The following is a 13,941-nucleotide window of genomic DNA, read 5'->3' as shown; positions in this document are numbered from 1 at the left end:
TGTATTATATGCCAACACCATTATATTATATGCCAACACCATTATATTATATGCTGACATCATTATATTATATGCAAACACCATTATATTATATGCAAATACCATTGTATTATATGCAAACACCATTATATTATATGCTGAAATCATTATATTATATAGTAACATCATTATATGGATGTGTAACACCATTATACTATATACACACACCATTATATAGTGATATAATTTTATTATTTTATATGCTAACATCATTATATAGATATGTAATGTCGTTATATTATATTCTAATGACAGTATATGGGGGCGGTGCACCTTTATTATTTTGTGCAAGTTCTTTATTATATGAGGTTGAGCGTGAAGCACTTGCGCATGCGCTCTAAATGAATTTTTGCCGCGCAGCAATGGAGGACGTATTACAACAATTGGGCCTCGGTAATATATTGCAAAATTTTGTAGATGAGCGGATAGACCCCGTTGTTGTTGGATCACTGACAGATGGTCAGCTGAATCGCCTTGGAGTAAGTACTATTGGAGACCGTGCGCGATTGCGTGACAAATGTCAAAAACTGGCTGAAGTAGATGAGGTCCCGGACAGTGTTCCTGTTGATGGCGTTACTCGCGGCGTGGCAAGGCACGGCTCAAGTTTGAGAGAAGACATTTTACGTGAACGTACGACACTCTTTACTCCATCCCGATCGAATTCTGGGAGAGGAGTAAGGCGTAAGAGAAAAGGCGATAAACTTGGTACTACCAGGACATGGACTGTATCACTAGTTTGTTTGGCGGATAGACATTCCGAAAAGATACCTTCCTTGGCTGAAAAGCGTGTTCTAAACAATGCAGGTCTTGGTTTGAAAAGGATAAAATTCAATGTTGATGATGACGAGGAGGCGGTAATTGAAAAAATATCGTCTGAAGGCGAGGGATTTCCACAACTTTGTGACTGTGGGGGTTTTGAAGTTATGGGTGCTCAAGTTGGCAGTCGTCAACTTACTGCTGTCGACTGTTCATTGGCAGTAGCTGTACTGAAAAAAAACTTCAGCTCTCAGGGGAAAATATACATCCGTCCTATCCAGAAAAGTCTAAAAACAACGCCGACTGAAACGGCGTCTCTCACAACACGGATAATGGCAAAATGCAAAGGGTGTAAAAAAGAGATGAATGTTCGTGAACTGAGAAGTCATCTGTGGGAGTGTTTAGCGGTATTGGACGCCAGCAGTGACTCTGATGGCGAAGAATTGACCTCCTTGCCGGATGCCTTGTCACTTCCGGGCCCACCTCTAGCAACAAGTACACATAACAGTACTAACGCTACTGAAGATAACATTCGAGAGTCTCAGGTTAGTCCAGATGTGCATATTTAGTGCTCTGTAATACCTCACACAACCCATTAGTTGCCTGAAAACATATCAAATACTCTCAATAGATTTCTTGTATGTAGAAACTTTGGTTTTCGACGATTGTCAAATTGATTGAAATTGCATTCAGTGAGGTCGCCTAAGGCATGTGCATATAAATATTTAGGAACTGTTTTTATTTGGAATCAGTACTCTCAGCACAACAAATGCATTCCCTTCATCTTCATGAATTTGATTTGTATTGGCTGACTGAATAACATTGGAATGGAATGATTTCAAATGTTTTGATTGCCATTGAAATTTATAAATGTTTATAAAGATGAAGGAAATGCCTTTGTTGCACAAAGAGTATTATTCAAATTCAAACAGATGATACAATTGACATTTTAAATTCATCGATTTGTGATTCTCTACCTTGCCATAATTATATTATTCTGACAATTCTGTGATGTGTGAGCTCAAACGTTTTGCGCTGCGCCAATATTTGTGTTTAGTGATACAATTTTATTTCTATTGTGCACTATTGTGCTTCTGCATCCAATATAACCTTGAACATGATTTTGAAATTCTTTTGTAGAACAAATCTTACTGAAATATTGTTTTAGACACAATTGCATGGCCAAAGTTGACCCTACACAAGACTAATGTCATGTGAAATGTGATGTGAAAACTAAGGGTTTTGTAGTCACCATTTATTTGAAAATCAGTTATGAAACGGGAGCCGTAGAAAATTATGCTGAATAAATAACACATAAAATCATCAGTTGGAGGCTGTAAGTGAGTGACTTAGCCTCTCAAGATGGTAACGTATTTGACATTTTTTCCAGGGTCCTCAGTAAAATGTCATCCTCGTAGTTTGCTTGACAAAATGAAGCCCCCTGTGTCTCTGGTGCAACCCTGCGACAATCTTGTTCCATTTGCAAATGATTTAGTGTACAATGTTGATACATAGCGTATATGCTATGCATTCTGTGTCCACATTTCAACAATGGCTGTTTTCTGCTGACACTGATGACACAGGAAGTGTTTTGTTAAAAATAAAAATCAGAGCAGAATACGGTAAATCAGATTTCTTTGATTTCACATTATGCATCTCAAACAGCAGAGCTATGTGATCAGCAGCATGCCAACAAACCATGGTTTTTGATGTTTATAATTTTGTGACATACATTAGAACCTAAATACAGGTTTGGTTTCCCTAAATTCATTTTTTTCCATTCTTTCAGTATTATGTGTGGGTTGGGTTATACCATTGGCAGGGATTTTTTTAAACAAGGGAACAGGAGAGCAGCGCTCTCATGCCATGGCCATGCACCCCTTACCCTGGGGAGCAGATCCTCTGGTAACCATAAAATTCTGAATGACCAGGGATCACATGATGTGTCACCTGTCTGATAGTAATTTTGGCCCTAAGGAAGCCATAGAATGCTCCATTTTAACTTAGAATTATCAAAGGGAGAATCCTATCTCCCCCACTTGATTGCGCCGCTGAATTGCAGTACTTCCTCTTGCAGTTTTTTTCTAGAATAACCCCTGTGAGGAGAAAATATATGTGCTTGTTTTTTTGCATTGACCCTCTCGTAAAATATTTTCTTGTGCTTACAATAACTCGAACTGTTTTTAGCCAATTTATTTCAAATTTGGATATTATATTAGGAGTGGGAATCTTATTAATTACTATGATATATCAACCAAGTTAAATTTTGGTGTCACGAGCAAGTGCAATTTTCAAGATATTGGGTAAAATTTGGCTGAAATAAATAATTATGTGTTTTCATTGTGAGTATAAATAAAAAAGTGACACATGTAGTTTCCTGCTAATTTCAAATCTTGCTAGTATTTTATTTTTGCTTATATATATATATTACTGCACGATTATTTGGGAACTTTGATACAATTCATGTTATAAAACTCTATAAGGGACGTTGAGATTAATAGTACATGTGGGAACTGGCGAACACAATGGCTAAATTTGTCTTGCAAAATTTTGCTTAGATATGTTGCTATACCATTATTTTTTAGAAACTTTTATACAATTCATGTTTATTTTATAAGGGACATTGAAATTAATACAGTACATGTAATATTATTTGAGAAACATGAATAATATTTAATTTTTTATGTATTTATGATGAGTGGATTATTCTTGTTCATTTTTCAGAATTTTTCACACCTAAATTTCAGCCAGCATTTTTTGTGCAAGATGTTTTGATGTAATATTGCATTGTTTCAAGATTTTTATACTCAATTTTTCCATGCAAAGAAAAGATATTGCATCTTTAGTTTTTACTTGCATCCATTGTTATTTAATCTGTTCTTTAATCATTCTCAATGGACAAGGTTGTATTAGTTACACTATGTTTATATGATTCCTAAACTTTTTGCAAATTCGGTTTGATATTTTCCATTTTTTCAGTGGGAAATTCTCTGCCATATTGCACATATGCTGAATAGTACAACATGATTCTGCTCAAATACCCTTAGTTCACATCTTTGTAAATTATGGAGGTCACATATCAGTACACTAGTATGTGTAGTTTTTTAATGTTTGTTGGATTATCCATGGTGGAAGTTTAAATGCGTGTAAGTGAAGTAAGATTATAAGTATATGTTAGTCTCAATAACTAACTATGCTTTTGATTACTATTACTTTATTTTTGGCTTGAATAACATTTCCCATAATCCCAACAGGGACTATGTCATTAACAATGACTTGTTTTATTATTATTTTCTTCTTTTTATTTAAGAATATGATGCCACTTGACATTACTAACACACCACAGGAAGATATGCCAAATGAGGAGCCACCAGTTATCAATGTACGTTACAAATATGATTCTTACACATACACTGCATATTTGCTCCTACCATATTATTATTTATACAGTCCAATTATTGTTGTCAATTAATTGAAAGTCCTCCGTTACATATTTTGCCACTATTTTTGCACAAATATCGAATGAGTTTTCTTGTTTACTGATTTAAGACATGACTCATGTTTTCATTCTAAATTATAAAACTAAAAGTAATATAGTGTACAAATGTATATAAAGCAGTTTACGAAAAATTAAAATAATGTACAGACATCATGAATAAATTATGTAAATCATATGCTAATTATTATGCAAATTAGCTGTCATCCTTAACTTAACTGGGGAGAACACTGACTTCATGCCTTCCAATGCCTTCAACATGTGGAAGTTCTTTCTGACTTTTCTTTGATTTTTTTGTCTTATGACACTGTAATAATTTGTAATTTTGTTTCCATTTTCAGTCTTTTGTGCATACAGTTGAAGACGTCAAGTCTGTTGATGATATTGTTCAAGAAATTGTACAATACTGTGATATTAACAATGTTACAGATCCTGTGGATGTATTACGAATTTATCAGTCTAAAATTATAATGGGTAGATCATTAGAAATTCTTGATGAGTGTGACTGTGATGAGGGGCCAACAACCTATATAACTGTTGATAGGTATGATCTTTTGAAAACAGCATTTGAGGAAATTGGCGGACTGAAAAACATTAATGAACTACGAACTACACTTGAAGTACAGTTTTATGGTGAAGTAAGTATATATTTCATGTATGTATTTCACAGTTTTTGAACACAAATTGTATTTCTGGTGGCGTTACAGTTGGCTTGTTTTCAGTTTGCTCTTGAATTATTTAACAATTTTATAACTCTTTGATGCATGTTCTGAAATTTCATCTTTTTTAAAATTATTTTAAACTAAATCATTCCCACTAAAAATGCCGTAGCTAATGGAAACATGTAAAAATATAAATACAACCCTTGCTCTGTTAACTCCGCTGTTGACTTTGTCAAGCGGAGCTTATCATATGAGTGATTTCCATCGTCCGCGTCAACTTTTTATTTTTTCGACTTGAAAACTACAAGCCAAGCCTTAATGCTTTTATACTTGGTGTATATGTACCTTGGGTAGACCCCTCAGATTTGTTCATTTCATGATGAACTCTTCAATTATCTAATTTTGATGAATATTTTTGTAATTTTTGGTAAAAAGTGATATTTTCGAATTCTTGTTGAAAACAGCAAGTCCGATTGCTTTGATACTATACATATTGCTCATTTTCTAATGATATCTTCAGTTCTTTAATTGAAATGTGCATTGCTAACAGCAGAGCTATCTTAGCCGACAGGCTGCTTGTTTCAACTTCTTGTTGAAAACCGCAAGTCTGATTACTTTGATACTATACATATTGTTAATTTTCTAATGATATCTTCTGTTCTTTAATCCTTATCCTTAATCCTGCCAGCCCCATGTTCTTTTACATTGACTTGACCAGATAAGGGTTAATAATAATAATAATAATATTCATACCCATTAATAGCTCAACTAATGTTTGGATATATTTTGCACACACAACTAAGGTACACAAATTGCAATATAACCTATGTTTTGACATCTGTAATACTGCTTTAATTGATTACATATATTTTCAATAAATATGTGCATGCACCTTATTTTTTGGCAGATGGCAAAAGATTATGGTGGACCGAGAAAAGAGTTTTTTTCATGCATTCTAAGGGAAATTAAGGACAAATATTTTGAGCATGGATTACGGAGCTACCTAGCAAAGGATTATCTTACAGTTGGTGTCATTATGAGTAAGAAATTTTCTATTGTGTTATCGAGTAATGCTCATCATGCTGTACAAATTCACACAAAGGGCATGAAATGTTAATTCAGACCATAGATTTTTTGCACAGTTAATAATAACCTACTAACACAGGAATGCTATTTTGTTGAATTTCCCATCTAAACATTAACTGTATATATCCAATGAGTGCACCTCATTCTGACTCAATGGAGAGGTCTAAGCCACTGTATCCTGGGGGAGTGTACAGATTATTTTTAAGCAGTTTTCACAAACATAATTTGTCTAGTCATTAGACGAGCGAAGTTTTTACATTTTACGCGTGACTAGTTGGTGAAGACACAACTGAAATTGCACACAAGCGTCAATCAGATTTGCCGCTTCAGAGGGTGTAATATGCAAAATCTATGTCACTACTTCTAATCTATGATACTAAATTTTTATGCATACAAACATGGAGCTTGTGACATGATTATTCAAAAGTATTAAGATTACTGTATTCTGTTAAATGTATTATATTTCTTCGTATAATTTCAAAGCTAAGTATATGGCAAGCACACTAATAACAATAACCATGACACATGACCTTGTCAATGTCTACATTTGGTTAATCTCCCTTCATATGCGCAACATGATACACTTTGTTGATAGTATTTAATAAGACAACCAAGTCCTTTTGATCACATAGTCTTTTGCATCACATAACATAATATTGTGCTCCTGCAAACAGGTCTAAGTATACTACAGAATGGAAAACTTCCACAATTCATGGAAGAAGATGTTTTGGAAGAATTCATACATGGACAAAATCCTTCTCCTTGTATTTCTGAGCTGCGTGATGGTTTCAGGAAACTGGGGATATATCAGGTACAGTGTTATGTGAAACAGCTTTCATAAATAAACATACTTTAATAACAGTTTTTAGCAATATGCTACATTTGTAGATCCATGTATACATTAAAGCTGCAAGCAGCATTTGCGGGGTTCCAGCAAAAGTGTGTAATATGATGCAATTTTAATGGCAAGTCACATGACCAATCTAGTTGCCCTTCTCAGGTCTTATAGCACATGTCAGCTGAGAGCTACATGCCAAATTTCAGCTCAATTGGGTCATTAGTTCCCGAGATATAAGCTACTTACACTTTTGCATGAATTGAAGATGGCAGCCAAAGCACATGACCAAGCAAAATTGTGTTAAGAAAATTCATAGTACATGTCACCTAGATGCAACATACTAACATTCAGCTCAAGTGGTTGAGTATTTTTGGAGAAAAGATTTGTTAAATATTTACACAGTTTTTTCAGGAACCCTAACCCTAAAAGCAAACCATGTGACTAATATAATCAACTTGGATTTTACAAATTTGATAAAACATGTCAGCAGGAAGTTTCTACCAAATTTCAGCTTAATCCGATTATCAGTTTCCAAGAAATAAGATACCTTCACTTTGAATAAATTCAAAATGCAGACCAAATCATGTGACTAACTCAAACTTATGTGAAGTTATTTTATGGAACATAACAAGTTTAAGCTCAATAGGATGAGTACTTCTTGAGAAGACCATTTTTGACTCCCATGTGCGAAGCACAAAATGGGAGTCTTTGCAGTTAGTGTGTCTGTATGTGTGTGTGTGTGTGTGTGTGTGTGTGTGTGTGTGTGTGTGTGTGTGTGTGTGTGTATGTGTGTCCGACTGTTCCACTGCTATCTCAAGAACCATACATCGGTTTTTGATGAAACTTGGTGCATAGATGCTCTGGGCCAATGCGCAGATTTGATTAGGTTTTGGTAAAAATCCATGCTCGTTAATTACCTAATTTGCATGATAATTAGCTAATTTTTAGCTGTTCTATGACTGTTCCACTGATATCTAAAGAACCACTCATTGGATTTTGATGAAACTTGGTACATAGATGCTCTGCACTAATGCTAGGTTTTGATTAGTTTTTGGTAATAATCCATGGATACTAATTACCTAATTTGCATAATGATTAGTCAATTCTCGGTTTTTCCACTGATATCTCAAGTACTAATCATCACATTTCAATGAGACTTGGTACATAGATGTCATACGACACTGCACAGACCTGATAGTTTTTATGGTAATATCAGTACATATTAATTACCTAATTTGCATAATTAATTAATGTTCAGCATTTGATACAAGTAGTTAGCATTACATTTCAATGAAACTTGGTACTTACATACTCAAGGACTATGCAGAGATTGATTGTTTTCGATAAATATTTGTGCATATTAATCACCTAATTTGCACAATTAGTTAATTTTCAGCTTTTCCACGGGTATCTCAAGTACTAATCATCGCATTTCAATGAAACTTGGTACATAGATCCTTTAGGACTATGCAGAGACCTGATTAGTTTTAGGGTAAATAATTGTGCATATTAATTACCTAATTTGCATAATTAATTTTCAGCTTTTCTACTGATATCTAAAGTACTAATCATCACATTTCAATGAATCTAGAATTATGCAGACCCAATTAGTTTCCGGTAAATATTTGTGCATATTAATCACCTAATTTGCATAATTAACCAACTTTCACACTGATATCTCAGGTACTATACATCACATATCAATGAATGTACATGGATGCTGTAGGACAATAGACAGACCTGAATAATTGTGGGTTAAAATCTGTACATATTAATTACCTAATTTGCATAATTAACCAATTTTAAGCTTTCACACTGATATCTAAAGTACCGTAAAAACTCCAAAATTTCGACCGGTTTTGAATAATTGGTGTTAGAAATGTGACGTGTTTTTAGAGTCAAAATTAAGGTGCATTTTCGGACGGTCGAATTTTTCAGAATAGAAATCAGCAAATGAAAAAATGGGGATGATAGACAGTGTGCTTCATTAGTTTTTAAAAAATGCAATGTCCGTCAATTGACGTAAACTTCCTCATGTTTCACGGTAAAAGCAAAGGTCGTGGCCGAGTTGTAACTCAAAATCTAAACAAAGTCATCAATCAGTGAGTATTATGACAAGCAAAACAAAACATCAAGACGCGGAGAAGAGGTCAGCACAAAACTAATAGGTCAAAAGACAAAGCTGTCTCGCACTACCTAGGAAAACATGCGAATGTTCGAAGTACAGGTACCCATTGGACAAAAGATACATAGAAGTTTAGCAAACTATCTCCCCGACCCAGTGCAATGTATCCTGTTAGAATCAAAGCTCACGTGTCCCTTATTTGAGGGACCAAATTCTGCCGTAAATTCGCCCTTGGATTAAAAAATAAAATAGGATTTAAGAAAATAAAATGGGACTTTTAAGGTGTATTTTGGCGTCATTTTTCAGACATTTCAATCAATCCTGCCGGCTAAAATAGAGTCTAAGTTTTACCGTAGTCATTGACGTCTGTCTATTCAAGAGTACACGTGTATGATTTTTATCGTGACTAGCGTGAACGGGTAAGCTTCCTTTCGAGAATGAGCTGTTATCACTGTGAACAATGTTAAATTATTCTTCAGATGACCAGTTTATTTTTTAAAAACAACTAATTTTTTTATTTAAAAAAAATCATGCCGTTTTCGCATCAAAATCCAAGCCAAAATATCGTACTACAACATCAATCTCTTCCGCATTGCGTTCAATAACATTAACATATTTAAATAAGCTATGGTAATTTGAACACGTTGGCATCATCCAGCTTTTTGATTGGTTAATTAGCGTTTTGACCTATTTGACCTAAGAGAACATGGCGGATATCCTACAGCATCAAACGTTTATACGAGACCGGAATCATTCACTTACGATGAAACTAAGTTGACTTTTATTTGTATTTCATAACCATTCAACAAATTTATTTTGTGTACATTATTATAATCACTACTGAGTACAGTAATAATCAACAATTCAGAAACGCAGCATGCCGAGATTTTTGTGTTCGTTTTTATTTGAAACTTCGTTTATTTAGAATATATTTTCGTTACCAATAAAATAAAAATCTCTCAGTCAATCAGAAACCCGGATTCATGCCTTCGAGGAAGGTCTCGTTTGAACGCTCACATCGGTTTTTTATTCGTTTGGGGGAAAACTAAAACTGGTCGCAATTTTCGAATAAGAATGAGTCGGTAATTTTTAGTGGAGTCGAAAATTTGTAGGTAAATAAAACACCGAAACCCGGCAAATAAATAGGCGGCCGAATTTTCAGAGGGGTCGAAATTTTGGAGTTTTCACGGTACTAATTATTCCATTTCAATGAAACTTAGTACAAAGATGCTCTAGGACAATGTACAAACCTAATTAGTTTGGGGTAAAAATCTGTTAATATTAATTCCCTAATAAGCATAATAATTCATAATTTTTTGGTTCTAATCACATTTCAATTAAACTTGGAGACATAGATTTTCTGTTACATTGCGCAGACCTCATTAGTTTTACACTCAAATCTGGTCATATTAATTTCCTGATTTGCATAATTAGTTTTCAGCTAAGTAATTTCGAATTATATTTAATGTGTCTCCAATACTCTCAGCATATGGGAGTTCTTTCTAAGCTTTCTTTGATTGAAATGTTTATGTATTTTTTTGAAAACCCTAATCCTAACAACAGGTCATCAAGTTGCCCTTTAATATCATGTCAACAGAAAGCTACATGTGAAATTCCAACTCAATTGGATTTTTAGTTCCTGAGATTGAAGCTATTTTCACTTTTGCATAAATTAAAGATGGCAGCCAAAGCATGTGACTGGTCATGACACCGTGAGCAAATCAGCACTTCTAGAGGAGATGCTTGTTAAAGATGTTGCACATGTTCGAGTAATATGGTAGGAAAAGTCACATGACTGCTAAAGTTTTTACTGGTGATATCTAGCAGGGACATCCCAAGGATGCTACACACACAAAAAAGTTGTGCAGAACTATAAGATAAATCATGATCTATACAAGTGTACATTTTCTGACTGTATGTTTTGTTTGTTTTTACAGTTGTGTCAACATATCCCTGGATTTGTTTTTCTTCTACGACCAAACCCTGCAAGTGCCATTACACTAAAGAAGATTACACTTCTATTAAAACCTTTCTTTAGTCCAGAAGGATCTAACCGATTCATGCAAGAAAGATCAGTTTATTCCATGCTGCTTATGTACTTAAGAGAAGTTTCAAGTAAGTATATCATTTTCTCCATGTCTCTTAGATGAACAGTATGTACCGCATATTACTGGCCTAAACCTTGTTCATCATTGCTATTATCGTGTATACATCAATCTTTCTGTCTATATGCATGCATGCATGCATTCGCACCTGTACTTTGGTCATGCATGGATCATATCTACCTATTGTATTCACACATACATCATATGATAAACATACTCATAAACATGCTTTGTGATTTTATTGAATATGGCTGGCTCCTTATGATATTTAGGAACCTAACAATTCTATCCATGTTTGTTAATGTATTGGCAAGCACAATCTCAGTTATTTTGTGACAATTGTTCATACTTGGCAATTGTCAGTCGTCCATCAGCAACTGTGTTTTTTCTCTTGTTTTGAGATGTTCATTCTGTAATTCCATTGATGTTTATTTTTCTTAGGTGGAAGGAGACATGGTATTACCCTTTCTGATGTACTAAATTTTGTAACTTGTTCGCATGAAGAACCAATCTTGGGGTTTGCACATGAGCAATGATGGAGTTTATTGAAGTCAATGAAACATTTTTCCCGTTAGCCAACACCTGTACAAATAAAATGCTATTGCCAACCCCAACATGCGAGCACCCACTACCTCCAAAGGATACACTCTTTGAGCAATATGACATGGCATTTAGTGGCAATTTTTTTGGAGTGGTTTAGGATTATTAAAAAAAAATAATACCCTGAGGAGAAGAAGATGAGAGAGGATGAATGCTCATTTAACAACATTTCAAACCAACTTTTAGAGAGTGCTCAGGTATACTCTACATACCACATAATTTACTGCATACACCAATATGGGATGAAACTTGATTAGGAAGAGTAATTTTGTACATGTATTATACTAAGTTAGGAATATTCAATATTGTGTTGAAATATTGAGATAAGTATTGTATTTGTTGTTCAACTGCATTTATAAATGTAGTTTATTTGCATTTTTGCCACACTTATACTATTCTAACAAAAGATTAACATACTAGTAGTGTTTCAGTTTTTAAAGACATAATTGTAGAATTAATTGTAGGTAGATGTTCTAGTCAATTTTAATACACTGTTGCAGGTGCTTCTCAGTACATCTGACCAGCAACTTATGTCATACCTGTTCAAGCATCATGGGCTCAGCAATCAATCAAATCGTGTATAGCTGGCAGTTTTTAAAGCTACATGTATATAGCCTGTTACACTAAAATGCATTCAAGTAGGTTGATGAATGATTGACAAGATTAAATGGTTCTGATGTAACCACAGCACTTGTCACATACCAACATTTAAATAGTAAAACCAACTAGAGCCTTTTCCAACATCGGATTGTTTATTTATTTGTATCTAATTGACGATTTTAACGCCTGTTGTGATATCATATACTAGCAGTACAGCAGTTTGTTTACATACTCAAATCAGTTTATATAAACGAAGCAGCCGTTTTTTGAATTTGTGCTATACTGATAATGTGTTTTGATTGTAGCTAGTACTATAGAAGAGGTGCAGACAATCTGTGGCTGTTAAGTTATGTTAATAGATATCCTTAACCAGAATGCACCTTGAAAGAAAATGACTGACTCATAAATGTAAATTTAATTTGTCCTGAAGTGTTGGATTGTCTTGGTAACATACACTGTAAACAGCTTCTGACTTTATTGTTGATTAGATAAAATGTGACAATTACTACGTTCACGTTACGGGATCTCGGCACGTGTCGGAATTTTTAATTCTTTGTGTTTGCAGAGGGATTACAGCAGTTGCGTTCACATTATTCGGGACCCACTTACGACCGACTCAGCTTGTGCCAAAATTACGCCCTTATTCGTCGTTCTGTTATTTGGCCCAAACATGGAAAAGGATACCATACGATGATAATATTAATTGCTATATTGAAATTATATCCATTTGTTGGTATTTATTATCGTGCACATGGACGGCAATGAAGATTTGAAAAACAAGTATTTTTACGTCAATGTAGCATTGCAAGAAAATAGCGGTTGCAGCAGCACATAAATATGCTGACGACTGTTTGCATTCATTTCATTCATAACTACAGCATCCGACCATATACTAGTATATCTGCATTTCCTGTCATGAATTAGCATATGTTCTCTTAAATTTACCACCGAGGGCGTGATTTCGGCTCTTGCCAAGCGTTCAAGCAAATCTCAGCACGTGCCGAGTTTTGGTCTCAAGCATCTATCTGGACCAAAATCGAGTTTTTTTCGGCATGTGCCAACTCGGTCCTGACCATCCACACACAAGTTTCGGCATGTGCCGACTCGGTCTTGAGTATTGGCACGTGCCGAGATCTCTAGCGTGAACGCCACTATTATCTTTCAAGATGTCAAAAGACAGTTTAAGTTATCACATGATTTTTGAATGATGTTTAAACACCTATGATTAAACTAATTTTGTACATAACCCAGACTCTGTTTAGAGTATAGCATACAGAATGTAATTTGTGTCTATCTTTGCTCTGATTTGTGTCAGTTTTTGCTACTATGTAAACAATCGGTACCCATGGCATAATCAAAATCACCAAAATAGACATAATATGACAATAAGTGAACAGTCTGGTCAAAATTTATTAGTGAGAAAGAAGTGTATATACATACATTGAAGACAACTTCTGTTGAAACGATAGCAACATATGTTCTTAAAGTTTAGACTTAAGGGTAATTTGGTGATCAAAACTTTGTTATGTGCTGAGTCAAGATTCTACACAGGTTTTAATACCAAATAAATTCGTTTATGAAATATAATGTGTTTGTTTGTACTTGTACAGTCACCATGTGTGCTGGTAAAAACT

The 13,941-nt window shown here is 34.5% G+C and overlaps 1 protein-coding gene across 1 annotated transcript; it reads left to right on the top strand.

Annotated features, from left to right (window-relative positions):
* Positions 1-291: 291 nt before the first annotated feature.
* On the top strand, positions 292-13,894 carry LOC146734351 (uncharacterized). Its single transcript, XM_085507614.1, has 7 exons — positions 292-1,340; positions 4,106-4,177; positions 4,633-4,929; positions 5,861-5,993; positions 6,714-6,850; positions 10,940-11,117; positions 11,549-13,894. Exons 1-7 carry the CDS (start codon positions 381-383, stop codon positions 11,641-11,643), a joined length of 1,872 nt encoding a protein of 623 aa, XP_085363740.1. The 5' UTR covers positions 292-380; the 3' UTR covers positions 11,644-13,894.
* The last annotated feature ends 47 nt before the right edge of the window (positions 13,895-13,941 follow it).

This window comes from Saccoglossus kowalevskii, chromosome 14 (assembly GCF_978046115.1).
Source record: "Saccoglossus kowalevskii chromosome 14, keSacKowa6.1, whole genome shotgun sequence".
In the NCBI taxonomy this organism is placed as follows: Eukaryota; Metazoa; Hemichordata; class Enteropneusta; family Harrimaniidae; genus Saccoglossus; species Saccoglossus kowalevskii.
The sequence above is the reverse complement of the archived record's forward strand: the minus strand, read 5'-3'. Positions and strand labels throughout refer to the sequence as shown.

Bases quoted from the DNA above. Each gene is read 5' to 3' on its own strand.
- LOC146734351 (XM_085507614.1), top strand. From the start codon at position 381: ATGAATTTTTGCCGCGCAGCAATGGAGGACGTATTACAACAATTGGGC. The intron at 1,341-4,105 runs GTTAGTCCAGAT...TTTTTATTTAAG, and splicing joins ATAACATTCGAGAGTCTCAG to AATATGATGCCACTTGACAT. The intron at 11,118-11,548 runs GTAAGTATATCA...TATTTTTCTTAG, and splicing joins GTACTTAAGAGAAGTTTCAA to GTGGAAGGAGACATGGTATT.